The sequence below is a fragment of the Saccostrea echinata genome, unplaced genomic scaffold (genome assembly GCF_033153115.1).
Source record: "Saccostrea echinata isolate AGI-Se365-2 ecotype Australia unplaced genomic scaffold, CSIRO_AGI_Sech_v1 ptg000003l, whole genome shotgun sequence".
NCBI classification, from domain to species: domain Eukaryota; kingdom Metazoa; phylum Mollusca; class Bivalvia; order Ostreida; family Ostreidae; genus Saccostrea; species Saccostrea echinata.
Window position 1 is genome coordinate 13,112,533 of NW_026889752.1, and position 17,599 is coordinate 13,130,131.

The following is a 17,599-nucleotide window of genomic DNA, read 5'->3' on the forward strand; positions in this document are numbered from 1 at the left end:
ATATATAGGAATAAAAACTTTAAAAATCTTCTCAAGGTCAGCAAAGCCATGTTTTGTCATATTGAAATGGAAGTATTCTCCGGTATTGTAGATTCAAGTTTGTTCAAATGATGACCCTCGGGGGTAGGAAGAGGCTAGAAATAAATAGGAAAAAATCTTTTTCTCTAGAACAGCAAAGCCATGTTTAGTCATATTGATATGGAAGCATCCTCTGGTAGTGTAGATTCAAATTTGTTCAAATGATGACCCCCATGGGTAGGGAGGGGCCACAATGGGGTATCAAATTTTTACAAAGGAATATATAGGAAAAAATCTTTAGAGATCTCTGCTCAAGATCAGCAAAGCCATTTGTTATAACATAAATCTGGAAATTTTTTCATCAATTTATTTTTGCAAATCTTGGTCAAAAAGATGTTGATTAATTTTTACGTTTTAAAATTTTGTGAATTGTCATCTTTGCTAAAAATAAAAACTGCTTAAAATTTTCATAACAGTTTGTAAGTTACATATGTGCATATAAAGAATTACGCATGTACATACAATGTCCTTTTTTTGTCGGGGTTTCATTATACACGAGAGTAAGTTCTTCGTTAACAATCTGTCATACTAGGGATTCGTTGTTAGATAAAACAACTGGCCTCTCTTTCTTGGAGAAATAATTTAAAAGAGACATACTGCCTGTCAAACCATCCGGCGATATTGAATGTAGTTAAGGCACGGATTATCATGGGTAATTAGCTTGTAGTATAAACAGATTTCTTAAACTGACCACTGCTTACGATTTCTTGTTCACCGGGTTAAAAATAGACACCAGCTGTCAGCAAAATTTTTAACATTTTTCCTTGCTGATTTATTTTTAAGAAAAATATTTTTGCGAATGCAATGCATGCCCAAATTTGCTAAAATTGATATTGATATGGAAGCATCTTCACTTGGTTTAAAATTCAAGTCCCCCCCCCCCCCTCCCCTATATAAACTTTTCAATACTGAACTGATTTGTGCTTTTTCCTAGCCAATGTGCTAAGGTGAGCGATGTGGCCCATGGGCCTCTTGTATTTTCAAGTAGGATTGGAGGTAGATTTTTTCTGATTGTAGAGACAATCGAATTAGTTCATATGCAGATTTGTAACAATTAAATGTGTGTCTGACTACACATTAGGCCAATGTTGGTCCAATAGGGCCAACATTGGGCCGATGAGCAAACCGACATTGGGCCAATGTCATTTGCCAACATTGGCCCAATGTAATTAATGATGTTGGCCCAACATTGACCAAATGTCGCATTCATCGGGCCAATGTTGGTTGAAAGTGTGGTATGGGAAGAAAGGGATAATGAGGTTGGAATTGGGAAGGGAAGGATTGTAAGATAGGTTTGGAAGGGGAGTTATGGTAGGGAAAGGAATGGGGAAGTGGGATGGGATTAGAAGGGATGAGATGGGAAAGGAAAGGGTGGGAAGGGTATGGGTAGAGTGGTTAGGTGGGATGAAAGGGGAAAAGGTGGGTAGGAAGGGTTGGGATGGGAAGGGAATAGGAAAGGGTGGGATGGGAAAGGGTGGGATGGGAGGGGAAGGGTTGAATGGGAGGGGAAGGTAATGGGGATGGATAGGGGAAGGGTGGGATGAAAGGGAAAGGGTGGGATGGGAAGGGAATGGGAAAGGGTGGGATAGGGGAAGGGAATGGGCGAGGGATTGGGGAAGGGTGGGTGGGAAGGGAATGGGAAAGGGTGGGAAAGGGGAAGGGTGGGAAGGGAATGGGCGAGGGATTGGGGAAGGATGGGAAGGGAATGGGAAAGGGTGGGAGGGGATGGGAAGGGAATGGGGGAGGGATAGGGAAAGGGTGGGATGGGAAGGGAATGGGTGGGATGGGAAGGGAATGGGGAGGGGTGGGATTGGAAGGGATTGGGGAAGGGTTGGATGGGGAAGAGGTGTGGAATGGGAGTCTTTGGGAAGCGTTAAATGGTGGAGAATCCGATATTTGAAATGGTGGAGAATCCGATGTGTTAAATGGTGGAGAATCCGATCTGTGAAATGGTGGAGAATCCGATCTGTAAAATGGTGGAGAATCCGATATATGAAATGGTGGAGAATCCGATGTGTTAAATGGTGGAGAATCCGATCTGTAAAATGGTGGAGAATCCGATCTGTGAAATGGTGGAGAATCCAAGATGTAAAATGGTGGAGAATCCAAAATGTAAAATGGTGGAGAATCCGATGATGTGTATAATGGCGGAGAATCTAAGATCTAAAATGGAGGAAAATTATTTGTAAGATGGAGAATCCGATAATAAAATGGTGGAGAATGTCATATGTAGAATGTTGCCATTGACGGAGAATCTTACATGAAAGTAATGTAAATCTGATATGTAAAATGGCAGAGATTCCAACCTGAATGTGAAATATGATGAAAAAAAAGTTTGAAAACAAGAGAATTCAATTTTTCTTTTTTGTAAAGCAGACAATCAAAATAAAAAAATGTATACAACCCTATGAAAGATAGGGGTTAATTGAAAGAAGTAAAAGTGATGGGTATGGAAACAATGATAATAATATCAGAAATTATTATTGCATTGGTTCTATAGTGCATAAATAGTTCAATGATATTATGTATCCATCATTTCTTAGCATTATAGTAAAAGATAAAGTGAAGTCTTGGAGACATTGTAAATTTACTTCACGATATTTGTTATTTGTTACAAGAAATTGTTTTAATATATTTTAGAATTGGACAACAGTTTCAGTGACAATGGTGCTATGAACAACATTATCTCTGAGTAATATTCCTTGATGCCCTAATGATTGAAATAGGCATTTGTTTTACAATTAAAAACATGTATTAACAAAAAAAATGCCAATATTTCAAAATTTAAGATCTCAAAAATTTATGTTATTTGTTATTTTTATTAGCTCTTCTGAGCCAAAGGCTCAAAGAGCTATATTTGTGTGGTGTGCATAAAATGTTTAGAATATGGGCCATAACTCAAGAACCCCTTGGCCAATTATTGTCAAATTTTTCACAGGGTATCCTTGGCTCAAGGGCTCCCATAAATACTAAAACTAGGTTTGTGTCCCTTAAACAAGGGGAGATAATTAGGAAAATAGAACTGGTTGCTAAAAAATCTTCCCAAGAACCACTGGGCAGATAACATTTTATTAAAATGTTGATATTTTGTTTCCTATAAGGACTAGAATCATCAAATCTTGTCAGTTGATGCATCTAAGGACCTCATATCTTTTTGACTAAAAAGTAGGTCACGGTGACCTACTTTTTAAACATTGCGGCCATTCTTTTTCAAAATGATTTAGAGGTATATTTTGAAGAATTTAAGGCCTATGGTCATCAAATTTTGTCAGTTGATGTATCTAGGGTCCTCTGAGAAAGTCAACTAAAAAGGTAGGTCACCTTTACCTACTTTTTGAATTTTATGGCTGATCTTTTTCTAAACAATTAAGGTCATTAATTCGAATACTGTCAGGTTTAGAATCATTAAATCTTGTAAGATGATGCATCTTGGGGCCATAAAACGTATTTATTAAAAAGTAGGTCACAGTGACCTACTTTTTGAACTTTGCAGGCATTCGATTTCAAAACATTTTTGAGGCATAATTTGGACATTTTAAGGCATATAATCATAAAACTTTGTCAGTTGATGCATCTTGGGTCCTCAAAAAAAACGTGAACTGAAATGTAGGTCACCGTGACCTACTTTCCAATTTATATGATTATAATTAAATATTTCAGGTACTAAGTGGCTTAGAATCATCAAAGTTTGTCAGTTGATGCATCTTGGGTCTTCAGAATAGGTCGACTGAAAAAGTAGGTCACCATGACCTCCTTTTGAAAAATTATGGCTTTAATTAAATATTTCAGGAACTTATTGGCTTGGAATCATCAAACTTTTTCAGTTGATGCATCTTGGGTCCTCGGAGTACAACTGAAAAGTAGGTCACTGTGACCTAATTTTGAAATTTTATGGCTATATTTAATATTTTCGGATACTATTTGGCTTAGAATCATCAAAATTTGTCACCTGATGCATCTTGGGTCCTCGGAGTAGGTTGACTGAAAAGTAGGTCACCGTGACCTACTTTTGAAAATTTATGGCTTTATTAACATATTTCGAGTACTAATTGGCTTAGAATCATCAAACTTCGTCAGTTGATGCATCTTGGGTCTTCAGAGAATGACAAGTGATAAGTTGGTCACCATGACCAACTCTTAGGTACTTATTTGCTTAGAATCATCTTGGGTTCTCAGAGTGTTTCATCTAAAATGAAGGTCATGATGACTTACCTATGGAATTTCAAGGGTTTATCTAAATATACAGGATACTTAGAGGCTTCAAATAGAAGTGATAGGTTGCACAGTTTATCAGAAGAGCGATTCAAGGCCCTTGGGCCTCTTGTTAAGGATGTAAAGCATTTCCCAAGTGCTCCCTCGCTGTCAGGAGAATCTTGTGGATTTAAAATTCAGCACAAATGGTAAACCTATTGTATCATGTTATTGTAGTTACCGATATTGCACAATTTATATATATATATATATATATATATATATATATATATATATATATATATATATATATATATATATATATATATATATATATATTAGGGATGGCAACGAATATTCGAACATTCAAATATTCATTCGATGAGTTGATATTCGAATATGAATTTAAGATTCGAATATTCAATGTTTTTCAGATTTCATAAAAAGAAGTACTCTGATTAATAAATTTTGATTAGAACAGTGCTGAAATTATCCCTGTTTAATTTACTAGCGATCAATTTCGATCGCCTGATTTCTTTCACTTCTTTCTTATCTTGTAGATCTGCTAAATTACATGTATTTTGTTTTGAGTAAGGTGTTAAAGAATTGTACAATAATGCTTTATGTATAATATAAAACGTACTTTCATACTTTTGTTAGTTAGTTATGATCGGATCTAGAATCGAGGACAACAAAATGAAATCTTAGAATGTCTTAAAGGCGTGGAGTATAAATTAATTGATCATTGAATGAATGTCGGATAGAATTAGTCTGTAATTAATATTGTAAAGGACTTAATTTAAGAATTTAATAAATGTGCACTTGATTATCTAGGGTTGTACATAATCCTGAATTTTATATTCATTTTCGGGAAATTAGTTAATTACCTAGGAAAATTGTCTATGGAAATATTTGTTTACATTGTATCAAAGATTATAATCATATCTCTTATTAGGCAGATAATTGTAATTCATTACACGTATTGAAATCTGAACAGTATACCGTTACGACTATCTTGCCTTTTGTAAGACGGCTGGTTCCTCAGTTGGAGCTACATGTACTATAAATACACGTTTCATTTGTTAAAATTATATACTTTTCTACATTTAAATCAATATTATTTATTTCAAACATTGACAAATATCAAATAGAATTTCTTATTGTACACCTACAAAAGTCTTCATACAATTTTACTTCCAATATAAGTTTTCCTACGCTAAACCTTTCATGAGAGTAGGATGAAGCATATTTAAAATAAAACAGATTTTATTTATTTTACCAAGTATTCGAATATATTCGAATACTTTCATTGAATATTCGAATATGAATTAGTGATAAAATTGACATCCCTAATATATATATATATATATATATATATATATATATATATATATATATATATATATATATATATATATATATATATATATATATATATATATATATTAGTGAAAAGTTTAATAAAAATATCTACGTATACCCTCTTTCTTAATTTTAACCAAAATAATTTTTTATACTTCGTCTTCTTTGTGTTAAGTAAAAGGAAAAGCATAAAAAATATAGTCCGTTTCTTATTCAGTTTTATCCCGATATTCCAGGCAAAGTGAAGACATTTTTCTTGTCTTGGTCAACTCTTTTTGTACACAACAATACAAGGAACCCTTTTGTGTATATAATAATACCAGCTGAAGCAGCCTATATGCCATTCCTATAAATGATAACTCATAAATCGACGATTGGTTGATCGTTTTTCACACTTGAGATACTATAGTACCTGTCCTTAAAACACAGCATCTTACAAATCAATAATAATTTTAATTTTTTAATTTTATTAAATTAATTTAATGTAGGATTAGATTACACTCTATTTTGAGAATTTCACGCACCTACAGGTATAAATCTTTCTATCAAATGTTTTTACCATACGTGCAACTTCAATAGTTAGGCGAAAGGCCTACATACTAGGATTGATTGATTGATTGTATATTGTTTTACGTCCCATTCGAGAATTTTTCACTCATATAGAGACGTCACCATATACCGGTGAAGGGCTTCGAATTTTGACCTTTACTCGGCACTCAGGGCCATTGAGCAGTGAGGGATCTTTATCGTGCCAACGCCTGCCGTGACACGGGGCCTCGGTTTTTAAGGTCTCATCCGATGGACCCGCAACTTTCACTTCAAAGTGCCGAGCGCATGGCGAAGGAACAGTTGCTACCTATTTTTTATCGACTTAGGTCTGTCGCGGCCGAGATTCGAACTCACGACCTCCCGATCACGAAGCGAGCGCTCTACCGACTGAGCTACCGTGAACGGTACCTACTTACTAGGAAAAAATCTTATAAAGAACGACAGGGCCATATTTGACTCGGGTAGGCTTTGTGGCTCATGGGCTTCTGGTTAGCTCGCGTGAGCCGAAGACTCGAGTGAGTATATACTAAGAAAATCAGGGGTATGGAATGGCCAAAACGGGCGATCAAATCAAGATCATGGGGTAGGGAGAGGCCACAATGGGTGATCAACGTTTGACATAGGAATTCCGAATATACTAAAAAAAAATCTTTTTCTCAAGAACAGGAAAGCCATGTCCGATCACATTTATATAAGCATCTTCGGGTATTGTAGATTTCAGTTCGTTCAAATCTTAACTCCCTAGGGGTAGGATGCTTTGCTTCTATATATACTTTTAATAACTCTGCAATTTCCGGGGGGGGGGGGAGTTCTGGACCACCACCACCCCTCTAGATCAGTGCATGGTTTGCGAGGTCATTCAATGGACATTCATGACTCTATAGTAAATAATGCCTGCATCATGTGACTCTATTGTAGGCCTAATCCAATGCCTGAATTTGAGAAACTGTTCGGTATTTTTTTTTTAAAGTCCAGAGAAAAAAAAGCATCTAATTGAAAATCTTTCTTAATAATGAAGGGAAAAAATCAGGAAAAGGCAAAAATTGGTTGTTCATTTAAAAATTTCAGGATTTATTGAGCCAGAAAAGAAAATTGTGCACTATTAAATATTCTACTTGATTTTCTTTTCTCTGCATGTGAGGTGGACAATTATTTGATTCTGAGGAGGACCAGGCAGATTTTAAAAATGTCTTGTCTTTAAACGTTAAAAGCCACTACTATCTCACTCCCCAACGAATTAATTTTTCGACTCCCCCCCCCCCCCGAAACTCGACTGGGCAGTTATTAACTAGTCATATCAATAAGCAAGCATTCTCAATATCGTTTTTAAGATATCTTCAAGCACAGAATTAACAGGATTTGGATGTTCAGTACCAGCAATCATTTTTGTGACTTGAGTGTATAGTAGTATAATCAATGATTGAAGATTACTATAATACAATATCTGTGTAGATTGGTCGTAAACATGGTGGTGACACTAGCACACACGTATTTAAATGCAGTCCCTATATATAACACCTATTCTTACAATTGATATCAAATTACTTGCAAATACATGTACATTTGCAGACCGACAGGTGTGTTGCAGACCCTCTGTCTATTGATTTTCTTGACATACCTGCTGAGTTGTCTTGGAGACCATTTTTACCAGTATACTCTTGCTAGATTTCTTTTCATATTAAATCTTTTATTCTGTTATATGATGGTGGAATACACATGGATGTCAAAATAACACAGAACATCTGTATTTGCAACAGTGAGTATAATTAAAAATGAATTCTGTACTTCACTTCCTTCGAAGAATTCAGATGCAAAATTTTACAGGAGCGATCAAAATTCCTTTTTTTATTTATACAAACGATCAAAGCAGGGCGTGGTTTTACTTTTCACACAGTTAACTATTCAATCTTTTCTACCTTTCCTTGCAATAATTGCTTGAAACAATCCAATGTTAATATAAAGATAATGAATCTTTTTTTTAATGGAATTAAATATATATGTTGTAAATTTTGTATTAATTACTTCTACCCAGTAAATTCAACATTAGTTTATGTTCATTTGTAAATGTTATTTACCATTTAAACTTAAATCACATGTTTAAAACGAAGATGAGAAAGATATTACTACCGGCAGTTTTTCTTTGTTATGCTGCATATATGGTTTTTTTTTTCAATTTTGGAAGCGGGAAATGGGAGGAATTAAAGAGATTCGGGGACTAGTTTATAAGCCCCATATGTGGTTTCAGTTTATAGGTTTAATACCATGTGGTTCATTTTATAAGTTTAATATGTTTGTCACTTAAGTTGTAGTTCAGTAATGATTTTGAAAAAAAAAATATGAGAAACGTCGATGTATGGAATTCCATATAAGACAGCCAAATGCTTACTGCCAACTGCTTACTGCCAACTGCCACACATATTTGAACAAATTTTCATATTTATATTGATATTTATGTGAATTTTCATAAAACTAGGCGCAGATTCAGGATTTTTTTCCAGGAGGGGTCCACCCCAGTAAAAAAAAATCCAACCCAGAAATTTCTTGACAAGAAAAAAAAGTAAACTTCTTTCCAAAACGTGAAAAATCTTTTTCGTTGTTGTTGTTGGGGGGGGGGGGGGGTTCATATGCTTAATATCTTCATATCTGTGACTTTTTATTAGGTCACCTGAGTCACTCAGGTGACCTATTGCTATCTGTTTTCGTCCGTCGTCCGTCGTGCGTCGTGTGTTAACATTTGAACATTTTCAGCTTCTTCTCTGAAACCGCTGAACCAATTTCAGCCAATTTTTGCATATGGCATCTATGTGTGAAGGGGAACAAATTTGTGAATTTCATGGTCCCTGCCCCCCTGGGTCCTGAGGGGTGGGGCTAAAACCATCAAAATTAATGCAATCTTTAAAAATCTTCTTCTTTACTCCTGGACATCAAGCAGTCAAACTGTTGACATGATTGTAATAAGCATTGAACCCTCTACCAAAATTGTGAAATTCATGGCCCCAGGGTCAGGGATTCTGGTGCTAGGGCGGGGCTATATAGATCATATAGTGAAAGTGCATTATTTCTTTGAAAATCTTCTTCTCTACTCCTGGGTATTATTGAAACAAATTGAATACATAGTTATGATAAGCAAGGGTGACTCTACCAAAATTGTGAAATTCATGGCCCCAGGGTCAGGGGTTCTGGTGCTGGGGGGGGGGGGGGTATATACTAGATCATATAGTGAAAGTGCATTATTTCTTTAAAAATCTATTTCTCTACTCCTTGGTATTATTGAAACAAATTAAATACATAGTTATGATAAGCAAGAGTGACTCTTCCAAAATTGTGAAATTCATAGCCCAAGGGAAGGGGTTCTAGTGCCGGGGGGGGGGGGGGGGGGGGCTATATAGATCATATAGTGAAAGTGCATTAATTCTTTGAAAATCTTCTTCTCTGCCCCTGGGTACTATTTAAACAAACTAAGTACATGTTATGATATGCAAGGATGCGTCTTCTAAAATTGATAATTTCATGGCCCCAGGGTCAAGGGTTCTGGTCAAAAGGGGGGGGGGGGCTCTATTGATTATATAGTGAAAAATCAAAATTTCTTTGAAAATATTCTTTTCTGCTTCTGGTTAAAAAGCAAAGAAGCTAAGTATATAGTTATGATGAGCAAGAGTGCTTCTTCCAAAGTAGTGAATTGCATGACCCCTGGGTCAGATGTGCTGGTATAAGGGTGGGGCTATTGATAATGTAGTGAAATGCATTAATTCTATTAAATAATCCTGTCTGCTTCTTAATGTTAAGCAGTTAAACAAAGTGATTACTTATGATGAGCAAACTTGAAACTTCTGGTCCCAGGGTGAGAGGCTCTGGTGTTTCTCGGTGGTGAAGGGGGGGGGGGGGCTCTATTGATAATATAGTGAATCTGTAGTGAAAATGCATTATTTCTTTAAAAATCTTCTCTGCACTTGGGCATATCAGAGGCAAAAAGTGTAAAAGTTGTAATAAGGAAGGGTATTTTTACCAGATTTTTGAACATTTGGACCATTTGGTCAAGTGTTCTGGTCCTAGCCAGGGCTCAATTAATTTGCATTCTACTGAGAGGAGTTATTCCCCTTTGCCGTTTACTTTTGATAATTAATCATTGTAAATAATGTACTTGAAAAATTAATAGAATAAGAGAATTATGCAAGAATTTTTATTGTATAATACAAAAAGTATTTTCATAGTTTTAATGATCATGTGGACTTGTAAGTAATAGATAAATGAAAATGAGACAAAAATAACTTGTCTTATTAAATGTTCATCAAAGACCAAGAGAGGCCAATGTAAGAGATTACAACAAGGAATTAAAATTGTACAAAAGACTGATAGTTTGTTAATATACTGTGTGGTGATAGTGATAAATGGGGAACAGATTAGAACCTAATTTATGAACTGTTAATGAATAGTAGACTAATTATTTTGTTGATCCTGATCACCCTATTTTTCTTGCTTTTGGGCAACAAAGCTTCACCTTTCATTTCATTTTAATACTCTATGGATCCTCTAAATTGTTGTATTGTACTCAGGTGACCGTTAAGGCCCTTGGGCCTCTTGTACCAACTTAACACGGATCCGCGTTTTCTAGGGGGGAGTAGTTTCGATCAAAGGTCACTTTTAGTTGGTTTAGCATATGCATTAAATACTAGTAACTCTAGATCCGCGCATGTAAAGCATAACTTATTTGGGAAAACAAAGAGATATATGAGTCTTTTATTTGAGAAAAATTTTCACTATAGAAATTAACGGAAAATGGAAATTGATTTTCAAAACATCTTTTCCCGTGAAACAACAAATTCTTTTTTCAGTTTTTATGAATTGAGAACGTTATTTCACAAATTCATTCCAAAGATTTTGTTGTCTCACGGGGGGGGGGGGGGGGGGTTAAAGATTTAAAACAGGAAAATAGTCGTTTTATTCCGAATTTCAAATGAGATAACAAATAAAAAATGTACTTTATCACTTTCTCAATCTCATATGTTGAATTTTACATAAGTTAAATATACAGTGAGATTTAAGAATCATTTATCCATTCCCATGAGTATTTGAAAATCTGGTGATGTTTTCAGCCTAATTTCAATTGATAAAATTCCCTACCCCCTTATGAAAGGAATTGTAAATAAGATCAATTATCTTTTTGACACTGGTTTTTAAAATTAGTACTTAGTACTAATGAATTTTTCTTTGCAATCAAACAAGTTTTAATGTCCAGATTGCCATTTATATTGATTTAAATGGATGGAAAATGTAGGAGGGAATTGAGAGTTAGCTTGCGTAGTTCTTACAATAATAACAAAATTTGGCGGATTTAGGAATTTTCAAACTGTAAAGTCGAGGAAGGAGTACATCGAAAGAAGGAGTATTTCCTCTTAAAAAAAAAAATTATTAAAACTTCTGCATTCCATAGCAGGCAAATAAGGCAGCTTTTTTTGACGCGGGAAAAGGGGTGGGTGGGTTCACATACGACAGAAGAACAAACTTTTAGAAGGGTCTTGAGTAACCTTTGTTGGTATATGTATATATACTAGAAATATTACTGAAAATCATAATAACGTGACTTTTGCCTAGTGTTAAATATCTAGCAATATCTCTCTGTGTTTCTTTTCACTCTAGGAAAAGTACCTCTATTTGGGAATTTTTATATGTGTCTGATGTAAATAGTTTTAATGGCTAATGTTAGATCTGTAAAAACATTCATGGTGGTGGGGGTTGGGGGGGGGGGGGTGTCCCACTAAATTTCCAACAATACATATACTATACAGTAGTGCTCCCTCAATAAAGACGCCTGTGAACTTTTTTAATTTCTTGTCAAGGGAATTATGTTGGGTTGTGCCCCCCCCCCCCCCCCGCACTGAAATCGCTTTTCCTTGCCTGAGATCAACTATTTTTACATAGAGTAAAAGACCTTTATAATTTTTTTTTATTAGTATTTCTGATATAAATGCATATACCAACAAATATGACCCAAGATCCTACTAAAAGTTTGCCCCCTTTTTTATGACGTATATACATGTATTTAAGCCTTTAATACCCCACCCCACCCCCCCACCCCACCCCCACCGGTCAAAAAATTTATTGAATTGTTTGCCTGCAAGGAAATGTGGGAATTAGATATTTTGTATTTAAGAGGGGATACTCTTTCCTCCCATTTGTTCCTTCCTTGCCTTCTCTGTTTAAAAATTATTTTTTTTAATTAAGGTTCATAAACCCTCTGCTCACTCATATAAAATGTTTCTTTAACTCTTTTGATTTTCCAAAAGAAATGTTTTTTTTAAGTAAAATACAAACGATTATAGCATAGCTTGCAGGGCAAAATTGGACAAAAAAGATACTTCAACTCGACAAGATTATAAAGGAATAGACATTTATATCATTAAGAGTTATCTCTCTTATCAGAGTATCGATGAACCTTAATATCATTGTTATCGATCATAAGGTTTATTAAAGATAACAAAACAGGCAATATCATCTATCAGTAGTGGCAGTTGGCAGTAAGCAGTGAGCAGTTGGGAAAAAAATGAAATACCAGGTAGGCCTACATGTACATACAACAATTTTTCGAACAGATAGAAAAATATGTAAGTTTTTAAGACACATATTCTCTAAAATCCAATGATATATAAAAAAAAAAAGTTTGTAACTGATTTTTAAAAAAAACATGTTCATATCCCAAATCTTTATCTTCAGCTTTCATATAAAGTATGTAAAAGGAAATTCTTGAAAAGATGCATTAATTATTTTAATATAATGAAAATGGTTAAATGAAATGGAGCGTCTTGATATAAGTACATATGGAACATCACACTCTGGTGCCGAAATAGCTAGGGGACGAATATATACATCTATAGTTCTCTTCTGCAACAAAGATGGCGCGGAAAACAAGAACCTGACAGAGGGAAATTATTGTACTGCAGTGTTTAAAACACAGCAGGAATTCTGTCTCTTGTCAACATGTAGCATGTGCGGGTCTGTAGCATTTAAGTCTAATTCTTCATCTTAACCTGTAGGCAGCTGCACATAAACGGTAGGCCTGTTTTTGTTCCCATCCAGGCACAGGCACTGGAAGTGAATGTAAAAATAAAGTATGTGAATGTATCATGTGTATACATGCACGTACTATATATTTACATTAACTTCCAGTGCCCGTGTATCCAGGTATTTTAATTTCGTCTTTAAAATGTTATTTGTTTTGAAATGCATATACACATGTACTTAACAGTTAACTCTTAAGACAAAAGTACATGGGCGTAAGAATCAATCATTAATCATGTTAATATTGCCAACATACTGGTATATAGACTAGCCTATAAACATGATAAAAAATGTGAACTTTGGAAAACAAAGCCACTTTTTACATGTTTCATGCCCCCGTAATCGAAGATGCAGGGGGGAACGTAGTTTTTGCCTAGTACGTCTGTCTGTCTGTTTGTCTGCAAAAACTTTGCCATAAGACCATAACTTTTGATTGGTTGGAGCTATGGATTTCATATTTCACTTGTATATTCCTAATATGTCAAGGGCTTTTTGGGTACCAACATACTGACCTCTTGACCTTGGAGTTTGAACCACTTTAAAGTTATAATTATATGTCAGACGTATCTGAGCTCAAAAAACAATAATACGATATTGAGTGTAAATATTATAATACATGATAAAATATGTTATTTATGTTAAAATTAAAATTTTCACCGATTTTGAGCTTGAATAACCTCACGTTTCTATAGTTAAATTGACTTTAAATGTGTCTGTTATTTAAATATGGAATCTTTAAATAAATCGGTTATTATTTTAAATTTTTAATATCTTTAAAAGGCAATTGATTGAAATTGTGTAATTTACAAGAAAGTCCTATCTTTGCATAAAGAAATAATACAAATTTAACAGAAAGATCTTTTTATTTTTGGTTACCTGAACTTATCAAAAAATTACGCCATATATGACTTTAATTTGCAAAAAAATGTCAAAATTTAACTTGGTGATATTTATTAAAACTTTTGAACAGCTGGTGCTAGGGATTTCATGCACATGTATTTATAGATGACTTTAACATTTATAAAAGTTATATTTCTCTTTGTGGGGTCAATCTGGGGTCATCAGGCATAAGACACTGTTTTCCCTCTTTAACATTTACCAACTTTATGGGGCAATTTCTTTCAAATGAAATCTGTATGAATATGTTCGTTATGTTTTTCATCTTGCCCCATACTATGACAAAACAGGAATTGTCAAAATTATCAGACTCTGATAACATTTAAAGGTTGAAAATATTTACATGTAAGTTTCAAAGGAATTAGTGAGAAAAATGAGCGTAATGTCGACAACAGGATGTAACTCTTACAAAATTAATGTGAAATTTGTTTATTTTTTTTTCCTTAAGTGTAAATATTTTTGACCTTGACCTTAGAGTTTTATCCACTTTTGAAAAACTTTAACCTTGGTAACAACTTTTGAACAATTACATGTAATACAAGGGCTTTCATAGCTTACAAGTGTATTCTTGTGAAAAGACCAACAACTTTGACCTTGACCTCGGAGTTTTACCTGCTTTTGAAAAATTAATATAACTTTTGAACAGTTCCTGCTAGAGCTTTTTAGCTCTTCTGAGCCAAAGGCTCAAAGAGCTAATGCTATGGCCATTTGTGCAGTGTGCGTAAACTTTTTAGAATATGGGCCATAACTCAAGAACCCCTTGGCCAATTATTGTCAAATTTGTCACAGGGTATCCTTGGCCCAAGGGCTCCCTTTTATACTAAAACTGGGGTTGTGACCCTTTAACAAGGGGAGATAATTAGGAAAATAGAAACAAAAGTACTGGTTGCTAAAAAATCTTCTTCTCTAGAACCACAGGGCAGATTATCACCAAACTTACACAAAAGGATGAGGATATGTTGTAGATTAAAATTTGCACGGGGATTTACCCTGGGGCAAAGGGCGTGGTCTCAAGGTCACTTCAAAGTTGACCAAAAATTACATTTTATTAAAATGTTGATATTTTGCTTACTATAAGGACTAGGATCATCAAATCTTTTCAGTTGGTGCATCTAAGGACCTCATATCATGTTGACTCAAAAGTAGGTCACGGTGACCTACTTTTTAAATTTTCCGGCCATTCTTTTCCAAAATGATTTAGAGGCATATTTTGAACAATTTAAGGCCTATGATCATCAAACTTTGTCAGTTAATGCATCTTGGGTCCTCAAAGTACGTCAACTAAAAAGTAGGTCACCTTGACCTACTTTTTGAATTTTATGGCTAATCTTTTTTAAAAAAATTAAGGTCATTAATTCGAATACGGGGAGGCTTAGAATCATTAAATCTTGTAAGATGATGCATCTTGGGGCCATAAAACATATTTATTAAAAAGTAGGTCACAGTGACCTACTTTTTGAACTTTGCAGGCATTCGATTTCAAAGCGTTTTAGAGGCATAATTTGGACATTTTAAGTCCTATGATCATAAAACTTTGTCAGTTGATGCATCTTGGGTCCTAAAGAAAGGTCAACTGAAAAGTAGGTCACCGTGTCCTACTTTTCAATTTATATGGCTTTAATTAAATATTTCAGGTACTAATTGGCTGAGAATCATCAAACTTTGTCAGTTGATGCATCTTGGGTCTTCAGAGTAGGTCGAATAAAAAGTAGGTCATCGTGACCTACTTTTGAAAATTTATGGCTTTAATTAAATATTTTTGGGTACTAATTGGCTTAGAATCATCAAACTTTGTCAGTTGATGCGTCATGGGTCTTCAGAGTAGGTCGACTAAAAAGTAGGTCACCGTGACCTACTTTCGGAAAATTTATGGCTTTAATAAAATATTTCGGGTACTAATTGGCTTAGAATCATGAAACTTTGTCAGTTTATGCAACATGGGTCCTCGGAGTACAACAACTGAAAAGTAGGTCACGGTGACCTACTTTTGAAAATTTATGGCTTTAATCAAATATTTCAAATATTTTTCAAATATTTTGAAATTTTATGGCTGTATTTAATATTTTCAGGAATTATTTGGCTTAGAATCATCAAAATTTGTCAGTTGATGCATCTTTGGTCCTCGGAGTAGGTTGACTGAAAAGTAGGTCACCGTGACCTACTTTTGAAAATTTATGGCTTTAATTAAATATTACGGGTACTTATTGGCTTAGAATCATCAAACTTTGTCAGTTGATGTTAGATTGAGTTTGAAATCCTTTGCATCTTAGGTCCTTGGAGTAAAACAATTGAAAAGTAGGTCACCTTGACCTACTTATAAAATTTTATGGCTATAATTTTAAAAAATATTTCAGGTATTAATTGGCTTAGAATCATCAAACTTAGTTGATGGGTCCTCAGAGAATGACAAGTGATAAGTAGGTCACCATGACCAACTCTCAGGTACCAATTGGCTTAGAATCATCTTGGGTTCTCAGAGTGTGAATTGGAATTTCAAGGGTTTATCTAAATATACAGGATACTTCGAGGCTTCAAATAGAAGTCATAGGTTGTACAGTTTATCAGAAGAGCGATTCAAGGCCCATGTTTTTCTTTTGACAAGTTCTTCCCCCTAGGTACCATTAATTTTACCTTGACCTTTGAGTTTGACCTACTTTAAAAAAGCTTGAAATTTGGTCATAACTTTTGAACAGTTTGCTTGGGCTTTCATATTTCTCATTGAGACAAGTCCTTTCTGTGGGTAACAATATTTTTGATCTCTTGACCCTGAAGTTTAATTTGCATTTGAGAAACTACCTCTTGCCATGAGTTGCCATACAGGGGCATCAGTGTTTGAGCTTTTTCACAAGAACATCTTGTTGGATTACTGTCCCCTCAGTAATTTCGTCTGATGACCAGTTTTGTTTTTACTAGTCAAGGAATTTTTGCTTGAAAATGCCCACCCAAACTGAAAATATTTGGTTGCTTTTCCCCTCCCAAATCTTACATTTCCTCCTACAGGCCTGGAACAAGTACATCTACCCGGATGTATAGGAATGATCAGGCATAATGTATTATTGCTCAGAGTGTCAGAGGAGCCAGAAAATTAAAAATTGACAAGCAAAAAAAAAAATAATAATAATGATAATAATAATAAAAGAATAAAGACCCCCTGGACGGGTGACTGCTTCAGGTTATTTCCTTTACACTGGAGGGTTTGAATGTACTGCAAATAAAATAAGGGTGTTTTTTAATGAAAATTCTCATATATACTTAACAACAAAAGATGATTCTTAGAAAAAAAGAGAGCACCACCACCACCATCCTCCCCACTACATGCCTGACCATGGCCGGGGTGATTGGTTGGAATACCTTTAAATAGTAAGAGAATTTTTACCAAAGGTTAAGTTGTCAAGTACTAGTGTCAACCAACTTTCCTGTGGACTGTGACTTAAGAGCCCTCTATACATTGAACACTAGACAGTTC

At 34.8% G+C, this 17,599-nt stretch overlaps 2 protein-coding genes across 2 annotated transcripts in view; both read left to right on the forward strand.

The window, feature by feature from the left end:
* The first annotated feature begins 1,648 nt into the window (after positions 1 to 1,648).
* LOC133178484 (sperm-activating peptides-like) lies at positions 1,649 to 1,978 on the forward strand. The gene has a single exon (XM_061313178.1). It carries the CDS (start codon positions 1,649 to 1,651, stop codon positions 1,976 to 1,978), a length of 330 nt encoding a protein of 109 aa, XP_061169162.1.
* Positions 1,979 to 2,099: 121 nt separating this feature from the next.
* LOC133178485 (uncharacterized) overlaps positions 2,100 to 17,599 on the forward strand; it is a 61,727-nt gene continuing 46,227 nt past the window's right edge. Inside the window, exon 1 of the mRNA XM_061313179.1 lies at positions 2,100 to 2,217. Coding sequence (XP_061169163.1) covers positions 2,100 to 2,217 — 118 coding nt within the window. The remainder of the gene's footprint in view (positions 2,218 to 17,599) is intronic.

What these genes read in the sequence shown, in the direction of transcription:
- LOC133178484 (XM_061313178.1), top strand. Translation starts at nt 1,649, where the DNA reads ATGGGAAAGGGTGGGATAGGGGAAGGGAATGGGCGAGGGATTGGGGAA.